Source organism: Lissotriton vulgaris, chromosome 12 (assembly GCF_964263255.1).
Source record: "Lissotriton vulgaris chromosome 12, aLisVul1.2, whole genome shotgun sequence".
In the NCBI taxonomy this organism is placed as follows: domain Eukaryota; kingdom Metazoa; phylum Chordata; class Amphibia; order Caudata; family Salamandridae; genus Lissotriton; species Lissotriton vulgaris.
The window spans coordinates 737,623,747-737,650,135 of record NC_141700.1 but is presented as its reverse complement, the minus strand read 5'-3'; the positions used below and the strand labels follow the sequence as shown (position 1 = coordinate 737,650,135).

At 43.2% G+C, this 26,389-nt stretch overlaps 1 protein-coding gene across 1 annotated transcript in view; it reads right to left on the bottom strand.

Annotated features, from left to right (window-relative positions):
- The window catches only part of LOC147678458 (extracellular calcium-sensing receptor-like), a 128,254-nt gene that overhangs the window by 89,250 nt on the left and 12,615 nt on the right, over positions 1-26,389 (bottom strand). Inside the window, exon 2 of the mRNA XM_086945641.1 lies at positions 17,602-17,725. Coding sequence (XP_086801767.1) covers positions 17,602-17,725 — 124 coding nt within the window. The remainder of the gene's footprint in view (positions 1-17,601; positions 17,726-26,389) is intronic.

Sequence of the window (26,389 nt, the reverse complement as noted above, 5' to 3'; positions counted from 1 at the left end):
CGGTTTTACCTACCGCTTACTGCACTCGGTTTGCTGTTCGGACCTTGGAGATAATATGCTGCACACTGTTGAGATATAAGACAGTGCGTAAATATTTAAAAAGAATAAGGACAACTGGCAAAGGACATTGAAATTGGATTCATTGCGGATTTTAAACGGAACCTCTGTGTGGGTCGGAATTAACACCACATCATAAAGATTTATACTGGGACAGTATAGCCTTGAGAAAGTCGCGGGATCACACCCTTTAGCGACGACACACGTGTTGGTTGTGGCCAAGAACACCAGAATAAAACGTGAACAAGAAAAAAGAAAAAAAGAATTGTGTATATTCTGTGATCTTATTTATTGTACTTGGCTTTCTACTTAAAGGGAAACCAGTGTTTGACTTAAATACGTGTGCTAAGGAGTTGAATTGCTTTTGTGGTATTGTACCTAACTGGTGGAGTTTAGTGGATCTCCACACCTTTTAGCCATGTAGAATTCATAATTTGACGATAAATACAATTAGTGTCACTCAATCCTGTGGCGCCATAAATCCCTATTAACAACCACTTCATCAATATTGCTGAAATGTTCAGCTAACTATAACATGTGTGAAACCTGTGTTTTTTTCAATTAATTTCTAAGGTTTTTTAAATGCTAATTCCTAACTATAACATGTGTGAAACCTATGGTTTATTCAGTAAATTTCTGAGGTTTTTTAAATGCTAATTTCTAACTATAACGTGGCTGAAACCTGTGGTTTTTTCAGTGAATTTCAAAGGTTTTGTAAATGATAATTTTTAAACGTATTAATTGTTATTTTTTTTATACTGATTTACTACATTGCTTTAAACTATTTATTTTTAGATATTTTTTTAAATTACATTACATATTTTTAATATAAATTGAAAAAAATGTGTTTAGAAATATTAAAATTGTAATATTTTTTTATATATATATTTTTTAATTTATATATATTTTATATAGCAGGCAATGACATCCTATGGAAGGAAATTCAAACTACTGGTGAGTACAGTTAAAATTACTTTTCAGGATCAGTACAGGGCTGAAATGCAGCACTGAGGTTTCTCCTGATAACAGGTGAGTAAATTGGAATTCGTAGTTCGGCTGATTTTTGAGGAATTTTTTAATGTTCCAAAACTCCACACTTAGAAGAATTTCCAAGTGAAACCAGTCAATGTTAGCCTATGGAAGGAAATTCAAGTTACTGTAAGTATTGTTAGAATTACTTTTCAAGATCAGTAGTGGGCTGAAAGATGCAGCACTGAGGTCTCTCCTTATAACAGGTGAGTAAATCGGAATTCGCAGTTCGCCTGATTTTAGAGGAATATTTTGCTCAATAGTGAAGGAAGGGGGCGGGGCCTGAGGTGACATGTGTGCAAACACGCCCTGTGGCGCATTTTAAGTTGGGGAATTGATTCCGCTTCAATCCTGAGGTCCCCTGTGGGCCGACTAGCCCACCAGGTACTTCCAGTATGCATCAGGGAGCAGCGTTGCAGAGAGGTGTTCAGAGGCCACGCCCCCTTTTTAAAACACTGTGCAACTCAGCTCGGTGGCGCTTACTGGAGGTACCTGGTGGGCTAGTTGGTCCTTAGGGGACCTCTGGATTGAAGAGGAATTAATTCCCCAACTTAAAACGTGCCACAGGGCATGTTTGCACACATATCACCTCAAGTCCCGCCCAGTACCTTCACCACTGTGCAAACGCGCCCCGTAGCACGTTCTTAGTTGGGGGATTAAGTTCCCTTGCATAATGGGGGTCCCTGGGGGCCAACTAGCCCACCAGGAACCTTCAGTATGCGTCAAGGGGCTGCGTATCAGAGAGGTTTAAAAAGGGGCGTGGCCTCATTACACCTCTCTGCAACGCAGCCCCTGGTGCGTTTGCAGAGGGGGAACTAATTCCCCTTGAATACTGGGGGTCCCTGGGGGCCACCTAGTCCACCAGGAACCTCCAGTATGCGCCAGGGGGCTGCATTGCAGAGAGGTGTAAAAAGGGGCATGGCCTCTTTACAAGTCTCTGCAAGGCAGCCCCCTGGCGCGTTTGCAGAGGGGGAACTAATTCTCCTTGAATACTGGGGGTCCCTGGGGGCCAACTAGCCCACCAGGAACCTCCAGTATGCGCCAGGGGGCTGCGTTGCAGAGAGGTGTAAAAAGGGGTGTGGCCTCTCTACACGTCTCTGCAACGCAGCCCCCTGGTGCATTTGCAGAGGGGGAACTAATTCCCCTTGAATACTGGGGGTCCCTGGGGGGGCAACTAGCCCACCGGGAACCTCCAGTATGTGCCAGGGGGTTGCGTTGCAGAGAGGTGTAAAAAGGGGCGTGGCCTCTTTACACGTCTCTGCAAGGCAGCACCCTGGTGCATACTGGAGGTTCCTGGTGGGCTACTTGGTGGAGCAGAATTGCTTTTACAAACCGAGAGCTGCATGTCAGCAGCTTCCTATATGTAAAAGCAATATCAGCTCCCGCAGGACAAGGGGAACTGTCAAGCACTGTGGGGGCCATCAGGCTCCCCTGCGGGCCCCAACATTTAAAAAGTGGGTGAACAGGTAGGACCAGGGCACAATATAGGGAGCCAGGACATGGAGAATGGGGTCCAGGGCCAAAAATCAAGCTCATAGGGGGGCGCGTGGCCACCCTCCCTTTTTAAAAAAGTGTCAGGCCCCAGGGATGAGGTATTTGGGGCCGAAATTGACCCAGGGGCGAGGCTGGATGGCCAAAGATTACAGGGATGTTATAGTTTGGAAGTAGAATTTAAAAAAACTTAGAATTCATTGAAAAAAAGTTAGAGGGATGTTATAGTAAGGCTCAGGTTTCCCTCATCCAAAACCTGTGAAATTTAGCAGTTATAGTTAGCTGAGCCAACTATAACTTGCACCCCCCAATGCACTGCTTATGATCTCACATATTACATCACTTATGACATGGTCAGTAACATCACTGATGACATCACTGATGACATCTCAAATGACATCATTTCAAACGTCTTTATTTCGATAAAATTTCATCATAAAAGACATCATAAAACACTTTCTTCTTCTTATTACAACATCATTTACCCTAAGAAGAGAAATATTTAAAATATCTAAAAACTTAATTTAACCATAAATACCCAGACTCATCTCATACCATACAAAATTACACATTAACACTATGATACTAAATGGTTAATTGATTAATATACATAAAACAAGATTAAATTTACATATAAAGACGTCCCAGAAAATACATTAAAGTTTAAAACATCAATTATTCGACAAACAAGTAGCAGTTGGGTGCCTCGCTCTAATAACCCATGTCCAGCCCAAGAATTTAGCAACAGCTATGGCCACCGGGCTGATGTTATCGTCCTCAGCAGCCATAAAGCCTCCTGTCCCACCCGTGTTCTCAGATTTTTACAAATTGGTTTTAACCATTTTCTCCGGGGGGCAAGGTATTCAGGGCAGACAAAGAAGACATGGTCGATAGACTCTATCTGGTCTCTACACCACGGGCAAGTAGCCGTGGCCTGACCGCCCCATTTTGTTTGTAAAAATCTTAGTGGTAACGTCCCAACTCTGAACTGGTGGTACAACTTCCTGTCAATACTCTTAGTGATAACATCCCAGTAGATTTCAAACGATGGGTCGAGCTTATGTTTCAGGAATCTACCAGTCAGGGAAACTGAATCAGACTGGGCAATAAGCTGATTCCTTTGGGACGACCAATATAGATCTTTATATGCCCTTTTAGAGGGGAATACATTACTACTGGGGTTCAACCACAGCTGACTTAAGCCCATATTCTCTAGTATGGTTTTAACAGTCTTAAACCACGGGAGACTGCCAGAACCTACTATAGATCTAACATCTTGCAATTCCTTCGCAAAGGATGCGAGTTCCGGCGTTGTCCAAATCCTCCTCCACAGGGCAATAGTCCTAAAGTGTGCAGCGTCATCAATCGGTTGACAGCCTAGATCCAGTAACAAGGGTTTCATAGGAGTAGATTGGGGCAAACCAACCAGGGAGCGCAAAAATGTATTTTGTACTCTGACCAGGGGGGACAAATCCGAGTAGCCCCAAAGATCCGCACCATACAATATTGCCGAATTTATTTTAGCATTGTATATTTTAATTGCAGGACCAATTCTTTTTGTTATTGAGGATCTCTGTTCCTTGATAAGACACCCAGTCAGATGGGCAGACTTCAGAGAAAGGACATCAATCTGGGCTTTCCATCTAACCCTGTTTTCAAGAACAACCCCAAGGTAGGTCTTCGTCTCCACCTGTTCTAACCCAGTACCGTTCATACTAACATAACCCGCCAGCGGCCTATTTTTCTTTAGCACCATAAATTTGGTTTTACTCACATTGACCTGAAGGTCATTGATCTTACAGAACTCCTCAAATTTATTAAGTGCTATTTGTAGCCCCTTTTGAGTTTTGGAAAGGATGAGGGTATTGTCTGCAAAGATGAGGAGTGGGAACTTTGTACCACCTAGAGCAGGAGCATCAGTCGCTGTGTCCGTAAAATACTGCACAACTCTGTTGATAAATAATAAAAACAGGGTCGGAGCTAGTATGCACCCCTGGCAGACACCACGAGTGACCGGGAATTTCTGAGTAACCTGCCCCTGCCCCATCTGACTTGTGCAAAATTTGCCTCATGCAGTCTTATAACCAAATCCAGGAGATTACTAGGCATTCCCATATTCCCCAAGGCCTCCCATAACTTGGCTCGAGGGACAAGATCGAATGCAGACTTTAGGTCTACAAACACAGCGTAGATTGTTCCTCCACCCAAGGACACCACCTTCCAATAGATGAGGATAAATCTGAACACCTGGTTGATCGTGCTGACACAGGATCTAAAACCGGCCTGCATGGGGGATAAGATGTTCTCAGTATCCATCCAGACCTGTATTTTAGCCAACACCATCCTAGAAATAATTTTTGGGATTGCGTCTATCAGACTAATTGGACGGTAGTTCCCCGGGGACCGAACGATCCCCCTTTTTAAATATCGTAAGAATTTCAGCCCCCAACCAAGAGTCCGGGATCGGAGCCCCATTTGCAATTGCGTTCGCAAAAATAGTAATGTACGGCACCCATATCCCGTGGGGCATGTTTAAATAAATCTTCCGGGATACAGTCCATGCCTGGGGCCTTACCAGCTTTTGTTAGACCCAGAGCAATCTCTGCATCTTTGGACTCAAATGCTACGGGGGGCACCGCAACCTTGGCAAAGCGACAGAAAATTCCTATACAGCAATAACCGCTATTTCAGGACCCTTGAACTGGGATTCGAAATGTTGTACCCAGTCCTCTTCAGCAACATGATTAGAGGGGGTTTGCAGTTCAAAACTCCTCCCCCACTTTACAATCTGCCAAAACTTAGTCTGGTTAGTAGACAGACTAGCCTCATATAAGTCCAACCAATGAAGATCCTCCCATTCCCTCTTAGCCTTTCTCTGGATCTTTCTATACTCAAACCTTGCCTTCCTTATATCTGCACTAACACGAGTTTTTAATGCAGTAATCAAGACACTATGTGCCTGCCGCCACTGTTTGTTATACCATTTGTGTCCTGGTTTCACGGCCGAGATATCCACAGGCTTAGTATTTTTAGAAAAAACGGCTTTCAGGGATCTAAAGAGGTGTTCATGTAGAACACATATATGCACCAGATTATCCAGGGGATCAACCAATGCCTGCATGGCATGCAGAGTATTTAGAACTGTGTGGGAGATCTTATCTAAAACTGCAGGATCTTCCACTATTCTAGTCCATCTCACCCTCCGCCTATCATTTGTTAAAATGGCCTCAGCTGTAGCATACTCGGTATCTCTAGTATGTACTGGATTATTTTCGAGCTTCAGACTAAGGGCCAGAGGGTTATGGTCGCTCTCCGGACGGGCAAGAACAGACATGTCCACCAAAGTTGACCAACACTCTACTTTTAAGAGAATATAGTCAATTCGACTCGTTCTCACCCCATTGTCAAATGTGGCCCTACCAATTTTGTCTGAGAATGTTTGGCCATTTACTGCTCTCAGTCCCCATTCGAGACAGAAACCTAACCAGTGTAGTGCCGCTTCAGTCCTATTCTTGATAGGTTTTAATTCGAGTGGTGGGACATTACAAAGCTTATCTTCTTCTGTAGCGAGGTCCTCCCCGCCCCCCACATGGGGCTCGAAGGTACAATTAAGGCCCCCGGCTACAATTACAATCTTGTCCCTCCCTATCGAACTAAGGAGAGAGTCAAGCTCTTTGAGGATGGTCCAAGGACTCTGCCCTCCAGGTAGGCCACGGGCATAAACGTTAACAATAAAGATTTCTCTGTGGTTAGGTCTAGTTAGCTTTATTCCAACAATATCTGGGTGGTACACAGTCACCTCAGTGGGCCTGTATTTAACTGATTGCCTTACCCAAATAGTTAGGCCTCCTGATGCTCTACCCTTTCTGGCCCTTATGGCGGGTTTGTGAAAATTAAGATATCCTACACCGTAAATTGGATCTGTGGCCCAGGTCTCCTGGAACAGTAGGATATCATGAGTGTCCACAAACTCAACCCATTCGCCAATTGCTACCCTGCTTTTCAGCCCTGCGATATTCCACGAAGCTATTTTAAGGGGGGCTTCCTGGCTGACCAACTGGAGTGGAACTGCATTTGAATCTGGTGAACTCTCAACCTCCAACAGGGAATCTTCACCTGACAACTCTACGGTGCTACCACCCATAGGTACATTCTCCCCCAAAGAACCCATCTCTGAATGTGGGCTGCCGGGTTGCCTAAACAAGAATTTTCCACTGGAGACATTGGGGAGTCAATCCACACCCTCTAAATCTGAAAGAGGATGAAACCTATTAAACACGGGTATGGAATGCGCCACCCGATTTGGGGGAAATACACCATAAGGTCCTCCCCCACGATGGTTTGGATATGGGATTAGAGGGCCATATTTAGTGCTAGGATAAAAATAATCAAGGCCCAGAGATTGTATGTCACCTTCTCTTCCAAACCTAGGTGCTCTTCTGATATGATCTACTACCCAGGGATCCCTAAAGTTCACTACGACGCAATCCCCCTCTAAATCCTTGGGGTTATGGCCCACCCAGTTCACTCTTCTAACTCCCAAAATCTCTGTATTTGAAAAAGGAGGAAGAGTTCTATTCCTATTTAACCAGTAGACCACCTTATTTTTCAACTCCCCATAGGACTCTACTTTCTCCCCTCCAATTGCTCGTACTCCCACCAATATAATGGTATATGGTGCAGACTCTGGGGGGAGATTTATACAAGGGAGACATTCTTTGCGGACCTCCTTCCCCTGCGAGGATTGCCCATTAGTCTTTTTACCAGCTTTCAATTCACTCAACACAGGCTGCAGCCTGGGCACCGCCTCCATCAGCCTCCCCTCCACCCCGGTGGTAACTGAAATTTTTTTACATACTGGCTGTTTCTTCATACACAATTTTTCCGGCTGACAATTAGACTTTACGCCAGAAACCTGAGGGGCCACCCTAGAATTATTACCAGATCCCGGACCCTTGTTAATGATATCTGGGACCTTGGTACTGACCATACTTCTTGCCAGATGAGCCAATGTAAGTGAGTTATCTGTGACCTGTTTCTCAATCTGGTCTAGTTTGGAGTTAATCATTCTGGTTCTCTCTAAGAGTGGTAACATCAAAGATTTCACCAGAATTTAAATTTTGCCCAGAAATCCTCCATCATCAAATACACCGAGGGGAGAAAGATGGGTAACTTCTGTTGGAGCCCTAATTGGGCTAGGGGGCTGAACAACAACTGGTGGTGGTGTCAGAATGTTTGATTTCTTTTGTATTTTTACCTGACCACCCTTCAGAGGACCACCCCCTCTTTTCTTGTTGTTACACTTATTCTTAACTATTGACCCCATATTCTGGGTTATCAGAGATGAACTATGATTCAAAGGAGAATTAGATACTCCTGAATTGTTGCTAATAGAAACCGGACTGGAATGAGATGCAATTACAATAGAACTGCCCACATCATCAACAGTGTCCACAGGCAGGGAGCTAATGTCAAGACCTGGTTGAACTATTGGTACAGGGGAGACCACAGTCCCAATACGTCCTAAGGACGAGCGCTTCCCCGTTAATAGGTCTAGGGACAAGCGCTTCTCAGCGAAGGCAATCTCCTTTTCAATAATTGTGGTGGCCCTTTTAAAAAATTGATACAAGGTACCAGTAACCACCCCGCCTGAAGAGGAAAGAGTGACATGTCTGTCCTTCCCAGACCGTAACGACATGGTAGCTTCTTCCTTAACACCTAGACACAAACATAAGAGTCAACAAAATCAAATAGGATACTTAGCTAGAGTGGAAGGGTACAGAGAATCATAAGGAGGATGCAGGTGAAAGAGGGGGGCGCGGCCCGACCTTGAACGTCCTTGGACGGCCTTAGACGGCCCGCCCTTTGCCCGGGCTTCGCCCGGCGTGCGTCCCGCGAAGCGGGATGCAAACCCAGTAATATAGGGAAATGGCGGTGGAGGCGGGAAGAAGACAGGAACGTTGCCGCGCGGGCTGCCGGTCCTCGCAGTCCCGCCGGTGCAGAGTAATGCCCCAGAGAAGAGTCTTTCAACAAAATGAGCCTCCAGCAGCTCCCGCGAAGCGGGGGCCGCGAGGCGCTGTTTAAAGGTCCCAGGTGCGGTGGGGCGGGAAGAAGACAGGAGCGTAGCCGCGCGGGCTGCCGGTCCTTGCAGTCCCGCCGGTGCAGAGTAATGCCCCAGAGAAGAGTCTTTCACCAAAATGAGCCTCCGAGCGGCACATCACTAATTATATCACTCACAGAATCAATGATGCGCCCATATTGAACCTTTCATACACCCACTCCGACACTACTATTCACAAACCATTTCACGGGCCCACACCAGTATCTATATAGCCACTCAGTGATTCATAGAGCTACACACACATCCACTCACTCACCTATACAGCCACTCATACACCCACTCAGTCACTAATACAGCCATTGACATATCATCCATGCATACACCCATACAGCCTCTCACATACTGAGTCAGTAACCCATAGAGCTACTCACATACCTATTCACTCACCCATACAGTCAATCACATAGCCACTTATTCACCCATATAAATACACACACATCCACTCACTTACTCATAGAGATACTAACATGTAGTCGCGCACCTATACAGTCATTGATAAAAGCACACACTCACCCATACAACCACTCTCACATTCGCTCACTCACCCATACCGTAACTCTTATAACCAATCACTCACCTATACTGCCTTTCACATACCAAGTTACTCATCGATATACTACTGACACATCCACTTACTCACCCACACAGCCATAGACACACTCAGTCACCCATACAGCTCCTCCCACATGCACTCACTAACCCATACAGCCACTGATTCACTCATCCATACAGTCAGTCACACATACCCTAACCCACCCACATAGACACTCAGACAACCATACAGATACTCAGACAAACAATCACTCACCAATATAGCTGCTCACATACCCACTCACACACCCATACATCCACTTAGACACCATCTGACAGACTGATACACACTTTCCCTCAACTAGTTGCTCACCCATGCATTCACCATGCATTCACTGAGACACCTAGTCACTCATGTATACAGTTAGTCACTCACCTAACGGAATCATCCATACACATACTCATACACCCACTGATTTACCGATACACCTTGGTATATACATTTAACACTCATAAACTTTTTAAAAACACTCACAGTCACCGGATGATGTCATGAATGATGTAATTTGAGATGTCATGAGTGATGTCACAGACCATGTCATGAGTGATGTAATATGTGAGATCACAATCACTGCATTGCAGGGGAGGCAAGTTATAGTTAGCTCAGCTAACTATAACTGCTGAATTTCACTGGTTTTGCATCAGTGAAACCTGAGCCTAACTGTAACGTCCCTGTAACCTTTGTGTTTCGTTCAATGAATATATATATATATTCATATAAACTAGACAACATATGAAACGTTTTAGATTTACTACATTAACAACTGAGAGACACATTTATGGTCACATGCTAATGGAAACCTAAAAACAAATACATAACAAATACAATAGATACATTGACAGAAATCACATTAAATCTGATTGCCACTTTGTAGTTAGTATAGTTACTACTTCCAATGATAAGAAATCCTGGGATATTAGTTGCCTAATACCTTTCCACCCATTTCATGAATCACCACAGAACTTTCCAAACCTATAGCACAGTCTACATTTTGAGTTGATGTACATTTTTGTGGTGAATCATTAAGGAGGTGCAAAGATAAAAGTGGCTCCCAAAATATGCTTCTCTGCCAATGCATTTTCCACTGTCCGTTCTATTCGACATAGCGCAATAACAGCTGAATGCATGCAGTATACAGTTTCTCTCCTTCTTACCTTTTCCACCAGTCCTTGTGGTCTGTCTCAAAGTATTTTTGTTCTTCATAAACTACTCTTACTTGCATCCAGAAACAGAAACACACATTGGCAAATCAATCAATCAATCAATCAATCAATCATTGTACTTATAAAGCGCGCTACTTACCCGTGAGGGTCTCAAGGTGCTGAGAGGGGGGGTGCCACTACTGCTCGAAGAGCCAGGTCTTGAGGAGTCTTCTGAAGGTGACAGGTCTTGGGTCTGCCGTAGGTGGGTAGGGAGGGTGTTACAGGTTTTGGCGGCGAGGAAGGAGAAGGATCTGCCACCAGAGGTCGTTCGTTGGATGCGGGGGACATCGGCTAGGGCAAAGGTGGTGGAGCGGAGCTGGCGGGTGGGGGAGTAGAAGCTGAGTCTGCTGTTGAGGTAGGCTGGTCCGGTGTTGTGGAGTGCTTTGTGTGCGTGGGTGAGTAGTTTGAAAATTATCCTCTTGTTGACGGGGAGCCAGTGTAGGTCTCTCAGGTGAGGGGTGATGTGGCTGCGGCGAGGGATGTTGAGGATCAGTCGGGCAGAGGCATTTTGGATGCGTTGCAGTCGTTGCAGGTGTTTGGCCGGGATTCCTGCGTAGAGTGCGTTGCCATAGTCCAACCTGCTGCTGACGAGGGCCTGTGTCACTGTCCTTCTTGTTTCGGTGGGGATCCACTTGTAGATCCTGCTGAGCATGCGGAGGGTGTTGTAGCAGGAGGAGGAGACGGCGTTGATCCGCTTCGATATGGAGAGGGAAGAGTCGAGGATGATTCCTAGGCTGCATGCATGGTCGGTGGGTGTCGGTGCTGTTTCCAGCATGGTCTGCCACTGCATTAAGTTTTGCCTATGGGATTAATAATAAGTTAAGTAAAAGTTTTAAGTTCTGTTTTACCACTGTGATCTAATTGGTTATAAGAACCCCATCAATCAAAAGTAGTAGAGGGCTGCAAAAATGTTAGTGCAATTTACTGAGAACATGGTTCGTAGAAAACCACATAGAATCAACAATCCATGCATTTGTAAAGGCACTTTGACCTACAGTTCAAAATATATATGACTGTCTCTGGGTGCTTAGTTTTTGTGTAATGTTTGTGTGATACTAACTAAGTGAATTTCAAACTAAATGCTAGTGTGCGATAAATGCCTACCTTTAATTTTTGTTTCTGTTCATTAATGTTAATAGCTACACTTAAAAACTGGTGCTAGGTAGAAGCAAGCACCATTTGACATCAAGGGCATTTTCAGCCAACCCTAAGCGCTCAGGGAATTTGCATTGCATCGTACTTTACATTTTATAACACGTTGCATGCACTGAATGTGTGCACGATTTAGTAAACTTAGTGTATGCTAGCATCAATTAGCAGCAGTTCAGCAGAGAATATTTTGTGGTATTACCTAATCCACATGGTGCCGCGTTAATCCACTAGTCTGTTCACCACAGAAACAGTATGTTAATGGCCAAAGTGCAGCCATTGTATTGTATTTATATAGTGCTTACTACCCCTTACAAACCAATGAATCGCTTTGTGGGGAGTAGCATGCTACTCCGGAACCCAAAAAAAAAGTGTGGTGGATTAGTATAGGGAAATGGAAGTAAATCTAAGTTGTGAACATATGATTGTCAGTTGAACTGAATAGGTTAATGAATTTATAGAAGAGGAATAAGTCTAGAAAAGATTATTTGTGAGATCATAGTAGTTGTATGTGAGCTTTGGGGTGAGCCAAGGAGAGATAGATGAGGGAAGACACTAGAAAGGGTTATTATGGAGATTATTGTAGTAGTAGAATGAGGTTTGGGATGAGTCAGAGAGTGAAGGTAGGGGATATATTGAGAGAGGTATATGTTAAAACAGCTTCTTCTACAGTACGAGTAAAGTAGTAACTATATGGATGCATAACTATATAGAAAGGATATACATGTTTAAGGGATATATCAAGATTTAAAGTTGTATTGTATAAACTCAAACCGTGTTGCTGTACTTGAAGCTAATTTGTGTATTTTTATAACTATTTTTTATTAATTTTATTTTAATTTGATAGTTTCCTCAATATTTCAGTAGAGAAGCACTTTTAGATAAAATAGGTATTGGTAATATTTACATTTTATTATATATAAATAAAATGCTACTTTACAGGAGGCAAGTTATCACTGTCATGAATCAGCAGGACAACAGATGGACAGTCAGCATTTTACAATAGATGGCCCAAAGTAAGGATGATGTCCACACAGATATCCACTCCAGTTCCAACTACTGACACCATCTAGTTTATGCACCCATCTTTTGCACATTCTACAAGGGGTCACCTAAACTGCAGGCTACCCATCTGTGGAAGCAGTACCCTGCTTCACTTACACTGGCCTAAAGACAGAAGAGTGTTTGAAGCAAGTACAGAAAGTATACAAGATTTCAGAAAATGAAGTTTGGACAATGTTAAAACACAGCCCCATGTGTTTATCAGCAATCAATGTGAGTTGGACAGTGTTACCTAGGCCTTCTATATCAATTTTCAGAGGGCAGAGGTTTGGTGAAAAACACTTCAAGTGGGACATAAGTGCCTGGAGAAAATTATAGATCCAAACTGCAAATAGGGAAAGGTCTAGAGAGGGCAGCCATAAACACAAATCAGCAAAAGGCTATACTGCACTGACCATGAAATTTAAAAGGGTTAAAAAAAATACTGTGGTGCTATGGTGCAGACCAGCTAGTTCAAAGGAAATGCCCTTAACCCCAATTGAACTGCATTTACACCTGTAAAGCGATAACTAACCTACTTACATTTTTATTTGCTGGCATCTTATGTATCACTACCTTCCAGGGCAGACTACATACAAGCCAACTAGAAAGACTACTTTTATGTTGTAATATATTTAAGGAAAGCGTTTACATAAGACATTTGAATTCTGATTTTCTAACCTACTGTGTCCTGTATGAATGGTGGACTTGTCTTGACAATTTAGGCTAGACTGTTCCTATTGGAACAGGGTCAGGACCGATTTGCATATGGCTGGGTCCAAGCTGAGGTGGCATAATGGTCAATAAATAATGGACCTCGATGCAGCCCTGAGCGATTGCCAGTGGCTGAAATTAAGTTGTGCATTCCATCCATCCTCTTGTTGTTGTTGCAGTTGTCACAAGGGCACCAAGGCCTACACAGTGTTGAAAGCAAGCATGCTCATCACTCCTTCAGCCCCAAAGTAACGACGTGCCCCCTAGGAGATGTAGTTTTCTCTCACCCTCCCAGGCACTTAGCAAAGCCAACAACATCTCAGGGCATCCTATGCAGCTGTGAAATAACATGTGCTATATAGTGCTTGTCCCTCCTTCTCCAATATAAATTGGTGCATCCTAGGAGGTGTAGTTGCGTCTTACCCTCCTAGACACCAAGCAAAGCCAAAAAGAACTTAGGGTGTCAAGTGCAGCATAGAAATCGACTGCCCTATGTAGCGCTTGTCACTCCCCCTCCTCCTCCAATTTCAAGAGGTGCAGACTGGGAGGAGTAGTTCTTTCTCACCTTCCCTGGAACTCAGCAAATGCAACAACTACTCAGGGTGTACTTAGGATTTCCTAAGACATGTACTTGTGAGTCAGTAGCAGCAGTGAACTCTCTTCTTGAAAAGAGGTTGGGGACCCCTGTTTGAGCACCTTTTCCTCCAAAGCCACTGTGACACTGAAGTGACACTATATGATTTTCTGGTGGTAGTTAAGTACAAAGTAGGCAGAACCTATGGTGTGATTGTTAATATGCTTAGTCCATGGGGTCCTGTTTGAAGTTAGGAGTTAAGGTTGTAGTTCAGCTGTATTTGAGTTTGAAGGTGCATCTTTATGCCAGTAGTGGCTGGTGTGCTGATAGAATGGCGAGGGCAGGGGGGGGACGGATTATGAGACAATTGAAAAAAATACTTACTTGCTGCATAGCCACATCGTGCTCCTCTTCAATGCAAATACAAGCTCTCAGAATCTACTGCAGCAAATCTTGAAGCTGCTGTAAATGTAGTAGTACTTGTATAGCGCACAAATCGACCCATGAGGGTATCTAGGCGCTTGTACTCATACCGCTGTGGAACCCTTCCTGCCTTTTCCATGTGAAGTGCCCACTCCTGGGCACCCCCAAGGTGAAGCCAGGCATCCCAGCGCTGTTAGGACCGTTGTGGAGATTAAGCAAGCTATTGCCCAGAGTTGCAGAGTGGGACCCATGATTAGAATAGGCACCGAGGCGAGAATAATCAGGTCCGAGGAAATTGAGCCCAAGACCCTGCCGAGGCGCGGAATTGAACCCTGGTCCCGGGCTAGACCTCTGCATCAGGATCTGCCACTCTAACCATTGAGCCACACTTCTGTCATGTAGTGTCAGGATTGGTTTGAGCTCCGATGATTTTTACTCCCATTAGACTGGGAGCCTGTGCCTGCTCTTTCCAACCTGGCAACGTCGCCCGGGTTGGAGAGAGCTTCAGTGCGCATGGCAGTTTGGCTGTCCTGAGACGGCCGGCCAACCAGTCATGAGCACTGAATAGCAGTGCAACCACTCCTCCACCAGTCTGTCATCCCACTGGCCCATGCCTTGGCTCGAAGAGGAAAAAGAAAACAATAATAAACAAGGATTTATTATTGCTTTATTGTTCATTCTGTTGGCTGCTGGCAGGTAGGGCGACGCTCCTCAGCCATAGCGGAGGAGCCGCCACTGCATAACACTACAGAAAAAGGGAAAAGAAGAAACACGCGGGTGTGGTCAGAGATGTGTTAGGCCCTGTTCAGATTGAAGATGAGAACTGTCCATCTGAAATGATTTCTCACATTTGATTCAGTGTTTTGAAATAATGAGTGATGAAAAAGTGTCCTTTAAAAAGTTAGCATTATTTTCGTGTGCAAGCCTTGTGGAATGAAGACAAACATGCTACTCTGCTATTTTAAATTTAGTCATGTGTGCTCGCTCCCAGGGAAGACATATATACACCCTAAACTTCAAATTACAATGAAGGGTCTATTTAAGCCTACACTTTTAGGCGTGATATATAAAAAGGGTGTTTAGAGAGAAAAGGGGAGAGAGCAAGCAAAGGGAGACCAGTCGAAAGCGTAGTGGCAGACAGACTGAAAGAGAGGTGGGGAGAGTGAGAAGGAGAGAAAGTGAGGGGGAGGGGCAAATAAATGAAAGAGAAAGAGGGGGTACCTATTGAGACAGAGAGAAAGAAGCGGACTCCACAAAATTTAAGAGAGAGAAGAAATTTAAGAGAGAGGGGGGGGAAGTGGAAAATAGGATTAGAAAGAGAAAAAGACAGCAACAAGGAGAAGAAAAAAAACACAAAATGAGTGAGGTGTGTAGAAGGTGAGCGAACATAAAAACATTCACACATCACAAAAAAGAGGGAGAAGTAGGAACGGAGAGGGATTGGAGGGAATATAAACTACAGAATAAAAGCAGAGATACTGCGAAAGAGACACTGGGGAGACAGAGAAAGAGAGAGAAAGACAGCGAGTTGCAGAATGCACCATGAGGTATTTCTAAAGACGCAGGGCCGCATTATCAACTGTTCATAAGGAGTGTTGTTATCTGTCGCACTCATCCTGTTTGTCTACGTCTCTCTTTCTGTCGACCTGTGTACCTGTCTCTCACGGCATATATGAGTGCCTGCCATCCAGGGCCATGCATACTTCTCTTTCTGGCAAAATAAGCCTGTGAACCGTGGTTAAACTTGCAAAACGTAACTGCTGTAGATCATAATAACCCCCTCCCCCCATACCACACAGCATTGTTTTCTGCTTGTATTTAAGTGTGAATGTGATTTGTTGTAGTCCAGTCTACTGGCAAGTTAAAAGAGACACTTTGAGAATGTAAGGGACCAGAAGGAAAAGGAGAGCGTTGTAAACATAACAGAGACAAGAAGAAGGAATAAATACCTAGAATAAGGGGTGTGCATGTGAGACAGGCAGTACGAGAATGGGCGAAACAGCAGCAGAGGGGCTTACTGGAACTTACAGTCTAAGCAGCAGCAATGAAAAGCACGGGATGCAAGAGGGTGGGATGTTAGCCCCTTTTTTATTATATTAAATACAATAGATTTCACAAGCACAGTGGGAGAGCTGTGCAGGTGAAACCCAACAACCTAAAAAGTTACTAAGCTATAGTTTTGCAAATATAGACTGGAAATCCCCTATTTGCCTGTTTGTATTTAAATTCAAATATGGAAAAGATAGGTTGTTTATCAGTGATTTTAAATACTGTCAGTCAGAGGAGTGCCAGGCCAACAACTGTGCGGAGAGACAATTAAAGGAGTAAAAAAAGGGAGAAATGTTACTAACAGTTTCCATTTTTACACCTAGATATGCGCCGTGCCTAAAAAAAATACCATAATACTGGAACCCCCACTTATAGTCATAAAGCATGTTTCTGTTTTCGGTGATAAGGCCGAGAGGCAACAAAGTGAGGGGCATATTACCACCAAGTAGCGATATTTATTGCTAAATAGGCTTAGCAGCGATTTTTTTATCGCTGCCTATCGCTGGATATGTTAGCGGAGAAAACATGCTATTAGCAACGTTTTTCTCCATTGTGCTAAAATATCCAGCGATAGCGGCGAAATGCGTGAATATCGCTGAGAATACAGCGATATTCACGCATTAGCGACGAAATGCTCTTAGCCATGTTATCCACCTCCCATTGGATAACATGGCTAAGAACTGGTCTGAGCAGGCGTTAGTTTTTGGCGATAGCAGGAATATTTCCATCGCTACGCCTGCCTTGCTAATAGGCGATAGCGACGTTAGCGACTGCTTTCAGTCGCTAACAGGTTGGGTACGCCCACTTTGCATGTCATTAGCGATAAATATCGCTGACATGCAAAGCGGGCCCCAAACCGCTCGCTATTGCCTAAAAGCTGTCGCTAACATCAGTTAGCGACAGCTTGCTAATAGAGCGATAGAATTATCGCCGCTTAGCGGCCGAAAACGGCTGCTAAACCGGCAATAATTGCCTATCGCCCCCCTTGCTAATATGCCCCTTAGAGCTCTTCCTGAACTAAGGGAGGGACACACATCAGAGGAACACATGCTGATGTTGGGGAGGGACACGACGCTTTGATGACACTTGTCTAATCGATTAGTTAACAAAAATGAGCAGAATTAGGTGGAGCTTAAGTGAGAGGAAATGTAGGCCTTACTCTTTACAGGCATCAGGTTTTCTGGGCTCACTGAAAGGGTTGGCAGGCTCTTCGATGTTGAAGGTAACAGGAAATACTCCTCCAATTTGGATGTCGCCATCCTGTTCATAACCATCCTCCTCTTCTGTGTGTAAAAAACACCCAGGCACTTCACTATGGCACAAGCAAGCGGGCATCGACACCAGCACGCCCGAAAGGAACAGGAAAAGCATTGCAGCAGTGGCAAGTAGGGACCTCTGGGGAAATATTAACATTGGAAAATAATAATTCACAAAAAGTTTCTTCCCAGGCATTTTTCAAAAACAAGCCTAACTTAACAAAAACATGAAAAGCACACATCACCAGGGAATTCTGAACAGAGTGAGATTTTACTGAAACAGGAAATGTTGGAGCACTGAGCTGTGCCAAATTCGGCAGTGCCCAGACATTTCCAAAACACAGGTTTTACTTGTCTCTGTGCTGCATTCTGCAGCAAACATAGAAGTAGCAAATTGTCATTATTTAATGATTGTTTATGTGCAGGAAGAGACACCTTTCTGCACTTCAACAATCAATAATGGCGTTTTGCTCTTTTTATGTGTGTTTCAGAATGCTGCACAACGAGAAGAAATAAAAGTATTTCTCCTTATTTTGCCATTCTAACGCCTGATCCTGCATGGCGTTAGCTTTTGGCGTTGCCCAAGATTTACACCTCCTTGTGAATGTGGGGCAGCATCAAAAAGCAATGAGTGTTGTTGTGGAACACCCACAGCAACACCCATTGTATGCACCTTTCATTCTAAGTGATGCATGTACAGGGGACGTATTTCCAAGTCAGTGGAAAGCCACAAAGAGTGGCTTAATGCCAAATATGGAGATGGGCATAGTGATACCAGAAATTCCCTTAAAGTGAAGTTCAGGTGGCGCTATCCCCTTATAAATATACCCCTATATTTTACAATTATGAATCAAGGCAGGAGAGCATGAAATGACAGCCATTCTGCTACACTGTATTATACTTTATACTGTGTTATTTCATCTCTTCAGTTCCTTATTCATGTAGTGTGCCTCTTTTTTTTAAGTTTAAAATGCTTTATTGAAAAGATAAAAGCAATGTAAAACATCAGTACATAAGAATAGCAATCAGGTTAAAAATAAAAGTAACAACTTGGAGTGCAGCACAAAAGTGCAATAAACCGTAAAATAAGAAGGAATAACTGTACTTAGTAACAAGAGCATTTTTGGAGAGAAGATTTTAACAGAAAAGAAAAGGAGGAAAAAAGAAAAGGAGGAAAGGAGAAAGAGGAGAAGAGGGGGAGAAGAAAGAAAAAAAAGAAGGAGATCAAAAGAGAAGAAGAACTGTAGCAATAAAAACACAGCGAAAAAGATAAGTAACTGTTAAGTATTAAAATCAATAATAAGTTAGGTCAACTTTCTAGACAAAAAAGTAGTGAGAGGTAACCATAACAAGTCTCTTTTGAATAAAGTGGCATAAGCTCTGTCCATTCTGTGGTGATGACACAACAGATTCCACAACAAATTCCACCAAGCTTGGTATGATAATTTTGAGGCATCCTTCCAGTTCACTGTAATACATTGAAAAGTAATAGCGAGGAAGAGGTTGATGAAGGGAGCTACCTCTTTATGAATGGCAAAAACTGGAGAGAGACTGCCCAGAAATACATGGTGAAAATGAAAGGGAACATCTAATTGGAGGATATCATTGAGCTTATTCCAAACAGTGTTCCAAAAAGTATGAATCATATGACAATAGGAAAACATGTGAAGTATATCAGTCTTATCATGAGGACAAGACCAACATTTAGGGGAATCTATCAAATGAAAACGGTGAAGGTCACTGGGAATAAAGAAAAGTCTGTTATAAAAATAATATAAGGTTTGGGTAATGCTAGCAGAGCGGGAGGTGGTGTGGATTCTGGACCAGAGCAATTCCCAAGTATGCAAAGGAAGATCGAGGCTTAAATCTTTTTCCCATTGCAACTCTAAAGGAGATTTGCTTCTAGTAACTAGGGGGTGGGAGAGGAGTTTGTATATAGTAGCTCCCTTAAATTGAGTAGAAAAGTCAGTATTGATAGGGGATTGAGGTAACTGATCAGGAGAAGAAGGGCAAGTGGAGTAGATGGGGAAATAGTAGCGAGCGAGGGCATCAGTGAGTGAAGGATAGTGAGATGCATAATGTGGGGAAATATGGTAAAGAGATTGAAGAGCGGTAAAGGGCATAAGAATACCATCTTTCATCAGGTGTTGGGGTTTAAGGATACCCTTATCAATCCACTCCTTCCAAAACAAGGAGCGATTGTTTATCTTAAAATGTTTGTTATACCAAAGAGGAATGCTAGTGGAACAGGGGTTGAAGGAGGAATGGGCGCGGAGAGAAGAGAAAACCAATTTTTTAGAATGAGTGAACGTAGGGAAAGAAAAACATTTAGGGGTACAGAAATCAAAATGGCAGAAAGAAGGGAAAAGGGAGAGAGCTGGGCCTGTTCTAAAGAACTCCAAGCAGTGTGAGAGAGAGTAGAAGAGTCAGAAAGAAAAGTCCAGATTTGTTTAAGAGTAAAGGCAGAGTGATATCGTTTGAGATTAGGGAAATTAACTCCCCCAGAGTCCTTAGGAAGTTGGAGTCTAGCAATTGACAAACGAGGTTTACGATTATTCCATAAAAACTTCATAATTATGGAGTTGATAGTACGAAAGAAAGTGTTAGGAAGAGAGATCGGAAGCATGGAAAGGTAAAAATTGATAATAGGGAGAAGCATCATTTTGATTGTAGCCAATCTACCCCACCATGAAAGGAAAAGAGGGGACCAGCTATCAACAAGGGCAGAAATGTTCCTACAAATTTCAGCGAGATTGATTTTAATAAGGTCTTTAAGATTGTTACAGTAGAGAACACCAAGACATTTGATATGGGAAGAGGACCATTCGAAGCCAGAATCAGAAAACATGGAGGGAAGACTAAATTTGTTGAGGGGTAGAATTTCAGATTTATCAACATTTAACTTATATCCTGATACAGCGGAGTAGAAATGTAATAGGGAAAAGAACTCTGGCAAAGAAACAGATGGTTTGGAAATAAAGAGAAGAATGTCATCAGCATAGGCGGTACATTTAATATCAACATTTTGAAATTGAAAGCCAGTGTATTGATCGGAGCTTCGAATAGTTTCAAGGAAGGGTTCTAGGGCAAAAATGAAAAGGAGGGGAGAAAGGGGGCAACCCTGTCTTGTACCACGAAGGAGAGGGAAGTAGCTAGACTGACAACCATTGACCCAGATGGAAGTGGACGGAGCAGAATATAGGAGTTTGATAAGTTTAATAATAGTGAGGCTAAAACCATGCCATCTCAAAGAGCCGAAGATGAAATCCCAACTAACCCTATCAAACACCTTTTCAGCATCTAAGGTGATTGCTGCAAGAGGAGAGTCGTATTTGGAGGCTAAATATATAATATTGAGCAGGGTACGCGAATTGTCAGTAATTGAGCGACCTTTAACAAAGCCGGATTGATAAATGTTAACTAAATCAGGAATGACCTTATTGATACGGAGGGCCAAAAGTTTAGCGTATATTTTACAATCAGTATTAATAAGAGAGATTGGTCTGTAGTTCTTACACAGGGTAGGATCTTTATCCTTTTTTGGAATAAGACAAAGCATAGCCTGTGTAAAGGAGCCCTGAGATTCATCAGCAGCTAGAAAAGAATCTACAAGTGAAAGTAGGTGGGGGATCAGAAGGGATTTGAAGTGTAAAAAAAAACGGACAGTAAAACCATCTGGTCCTGGAGTTTTATCTTTAGGCAGAAGGGATAAAGATTCAACAAGCTCCGCAACTGAAATGGGCGAATCCAAAGAAGTAAGGTCTGGAGAATTGACAGGAGACTTGGGAATTTTCTGAAAGAAAGAGTCGAGAAGGTCAGGGGGATGGCAAGACTCTGGAGTATATAAAGAAGAATAATATTGGGAAAAGCAGTCGAGGATAGAAGAGTCAGAGAAGTGTAAGGCCCCTGAGGCATCCTTAATAGCTGCGATATTGGACTTTTGCTTTTTAATTTTCAGGTAGTTCGCTAGTGAACGCCCCGCTTTGTTGCGACCACCATACATTTTAGAGTTAAACTTAAGAAGAGTAGCACTTGCCGAGTCCCAGGAAAGTTTATTATATTGCATTTTAGTACGAATAAGAAGAGGTAGAGTGTCAGGAGAGGAAGAGGAGAAGTACTGGTGTTCGAGGGCTTTAATTTGTTTAAGAAGAGTTAAGGAGTGAGAGAGGGCCTTCTTTTTCTTACGAGAAACATAATCTATAATTAAACCCCTAGCTGAGGATTTAAAGGCATCCCAAAGAACATGAAAATGAGAAACAGAGGAGAGATTAAGATGGAAAAATTCCTGAGCAAAAGAAAGGAATTGTTCAGAGAAATGAGGGTCTAAAAGAAGAGAGTTATTAAAGCGCCATCTCTTGGAAGCAGAGGAAGGAGAGGGATAATCCATGTCTAAAAGAACAGGAGCATGATCAGAAATAAGGATAGAACCAATGTCAATTTTGTTCACAAATTGAAAAGCGGGCTGTGTGAAGAAGAAATAATCAATCCGTGAGTGCGATTTGTGGACTGGGGAAAAAAAGGAAAATTCAAGACTGTCAGGGTGAGAGGTGTGCCAGACATCAATGAGTCCTCAATTAGCTATAGTTTTGGAAAACCCTTTCTGCATTCTGTTGGGAATGTATCAGGACTGGGATTTACGGTCAAGGAAAGGGTCCATTAGTTGGTTGCAATCCCCACCTAGAATTAAATGCTCGGCAGAGTGGGAAGAGAGGAAGATGGAAAAGTCGCTCCAGAAGGATAAATCAACACCATTAGGACCGTAGACATTGCATAAAGAGAAGGGGTGATTATTAACCATAACATCTAAATATAACCATCTACCATTGTTAATAAAGAATTCATTCTGCAAAACAACATTTAGAGATTTATGAAATAAGATAAGCACTCCATTCTTATTATTAACAGCAGAAGAACAAAAGATCTCGCCAACCCAATACCTGCGCAACATGGTTAAGTCTTGGGTTGTGAGATGAGATTCCTGCAACATAGCAATTTGACAGTTTAATCTAGAGAGGTGCGAAAGCACTCGATGTCTTTTAATGGGATTACGTAATCCCTTAACATTCCAAGTAATAATGCGTACACTTTTCATTAGAAGGGAGTAGAAAAAGATAGAGAATTAAAAAAGAGAAAATATTTTAAAAAGGTAAAGTGAAGAGAAGAAAAGAGAAGAAAAAATGAGGTATGAGATGAGAAAGGAAGATAAACGGTGAATGTGGATAAAATTAGAGACAGAAGCTCGATAAGAGAGGAGAGCCAAAAGGAGGATAAAAAGAAGAAAAAGATGGGAAAGGAAACCGAAATTGTGAGAGGTAACAGAAAGTGGGAGTCGAAAGGAGCAAAGGAGTAAAGATAGTCTGAAGAGAGAAAGAAGAAAGAGAGGGACAGAAAGCAAAGGGAATAGAAAGAGAAAAGCGATGGAGGATAGGACTCCACCAAAAGAAGTACCGAGAAGAGGATGACCAAGAGTACGGAGACTCGAGTCAAAGAGCAATGTAAAGGGTGAGACATTAAAGAGGGAGAGGGGGCAACGGAAGGCAAGAGAGCCACACAGGAGTAGAGCACTCAGATAAGAAAGTGGTAAACTGGGACAGAGATAAGAGAGAAAAGAAAAAGGAATAAAGCATGATAGAGGTTAAGCGGAGTAGGATGGAAGAGAAGCTACCATAAAAACATTATATGAAAAGAATAAAAGGAGGGAACGTACGGAGAAAAATATGAAGAGGCTTACCATACAACAGGAGGGGATGGGATCACGGGGCAATACAGTAAACTTAGGAGTTACGGGAAGACACAAATGAAGGGAAAACCAGCGACAGGACTAGGGAAAAATACCTGAAAGAAACAAGTGTGATAATGAGAGACAACATTACAAGAACGGAGAAACAGCAAACAATGAATAAAATAACATTGACAGGAAGTGTGATGAATTAAGACTGACTACAAAAGTAACAGGAGATATTCATGGCTTGCTGAGTTCCATCTGTTCCCCTATGTGAGAATGAATAAACTTGCGAAGGTCTGCTGGGTCTTCAAAGCTGAAAGTTCTTTCTTTGTATGTGACCTTGAAGAAGCAGGGTTGAATTAGTCCATAGCGGGCATTCATTGAGTGAAGTGTAGGTCTCAGATCAAGGAATTCCTTCCTTTCTCTGTCTTTGAGGAATGAGCCTAGTTTTGTGCACTTCCGTAAGCTGTTGAAAACCTGGCTCTTTAATCAATAGGTTTTCCATCTCTCTTTTGATTATTCTGACCTTTTTTAGGCGGCGCCAGGAAACCCATGGGTAGCTGAGCGCTTTATAAAAGTAAATAACTTAACATGCTGGCATTGATAATGGAGTTATTAGAGGTAATAACTGTAGTAGTAGTGGAGATGGTAACAGTAGTTCTGATGGTGGCACCAGTGTTAGGTGTGTTAGGGGTAGTGCCAGTGGTACTGATGGGGTGGTAGGGGGCTGGAGTGGTACTGATAATGAAGTGGTGGTAGTGGCAATAGTAGTAGTGGCAGAGGTAAAAGTGGTGACAATAGTGATGGTGATGGGGACAGGGTTAATGGTGGTGGTCCTGTTAACAGCGGTTTTGATGGAGGTGATAATGGTGGTAGTTATGCTGGTATTGTGCTGGTAATATGGATGGTGATTATGGTAGTAAAGGCGGTGATTATGGTAGTGGTAGTAGCAATTTTTGTTGTAATTGTTGTAAGAGTGGTAGTATATGTGGTAGAGGAAATGGTGATGGTAATGACAGTGGTGGTAATGGGAGTAGTGGTGGTGGTTACGTAATGGTAGTTTTCCTAGTAGTAACTGTGGTGGTGCTGTTGACAATGTTAGTTATGGTTATGGAGATGGTACTGGCTACGGCAGTAATGGTGGCAATGGTGGTGGTAGTGTTGGTTGTAATTGTGATAATGGCAGTGACATCAGTGGTGCATTTAGGAAAGTGAAGTATTATGCTGTGAGGCTGGTTAGGCTTCACTATGTAATACTCTCACAATATTACAAAATATGTTGTTTTGATTCACACTAATAAATCCTAATCTCAGTCCTGGGATAGTGGCACAGAGCAGTCCGATTTTACTAGAGGAACATGTGTTATGCATTTCCAGTACCAACATGGAATTAACACGAGTTAGAAGAAATCCAACATGAATTTATGAAAATAAAGCAGATTCTTATCGAAATTTAAACACCAAAATGAACACAATCAAATGCATATAACCAGAGTTATGGGTTTTAGAAGGTAAAATAAATCAGTACATTTCAACAACAAAACTTTAACATTACACTCAATGGAGAAAAGCATGAGGGACAATAGGTTATTTGCAGGTGGAGTCCAGTGGAAACAACTGGATGGATACATTGCTGCAGGTCCCAGGACCAGACCACTCCAGTCAGTCCAATTTTACCTGTCTCGTAGGGCCAGAGCGCAGCGTGCTGCTGGCTATCCCTAGTGCTGAAGTGGGATTTGCGGGGGAGCCGGCTTTACCACTTAGGGGTCGATTACAATCCCATTCAGAAGGGCTCCGAATTGGATTCAGATTTGCCAAATCCGAATCAGAACCCTTGTTTCCGAGCAAATTTTACCCAGTTCTGAATGACCAATTATGATGTCCAGAAACCGATCGAGCTGTCTAAATCGGTTCTGAAAGGCATTTGTACAGGTCGAGCCTTTCGGAGCCTATTCGCAGAGCTCTATGGACATGGTTTATGAGTGAGCAATTACAGATTCGGACAGCCATTCTGATTCAGTTTACCCAAGACAAAACAGCTGTCAGAATCTGTCTTTGGGGGCCAGCAGCAGGCCTGCCCTTCACCCGTGGCTTTCCGAATCGGGCCCTTGGTGGTACCCATGGGTCCCCTCTTCCCCACCATGCACAATATGGCGGGTTGCCCGCCACAGGGTGCATGATTTTTCCCCAGCCACCCCTTTCTTCAATGGGAGCCTGTGTGGAACACAGGCTTCTATTGAAGTCAATGGGAGACCGACTGGATCGTATCTGGAAGAATCCGGATGCATCCAAATCGCTCGGTCAGACTCGCCTGATCTGACGCCTGATCTGAGTTGTCTGGAAAGCATTACGGACTGATTCAGTCAGAACAAGCTCGTAATCGGCCCCTTAGACAGTGCTAATGAGGAAACGTATGCAAAAACTCAACAAAGGGGCCAATGAGGTGGTGAGCTGAAGATTGTGTGAAGTTCCCTCGAGGTGCAGTATCGAACAAAGGTAGTAGGTAACAAGCCTTTGCTGTGGTAAACGTCTTGGAGTCTGGGAGAAATCGGGAGCCACCTGAAACTTGGAGGTCAGGACTACTTTTCATACAATATACTAGAGCATTTTCTTTGGGCGGGTCCGATGTACAGTGAATCTTTGTTTCCTGGAGTATTCGGGCTCCAGGGGACTAGTGCCGCTAGTCCAAGGGAGTTGTGGAGTTGCCTTTGGGTCTCAGAGAAGTTCCTCGTTCTGGGGAAACAGGTCTCTGGTTTGGGATGAGTCACAGTTGTTTCAGATTATTTCAGATTGCAAGTAGGACACAGTTATGAGCCAAACGTAGTGCGCCAGAGAATTGCGCTGCAGTGTCGACGGAGTTTCGATCCTCAGTGGTTTGGGATCCCCTTCAGGACAGGGTTGACAATTGATGGAGTGCTGCAAGGGGACAAGGTTTAATTTAAGAGATCGGGCAATGGGATAAGAAG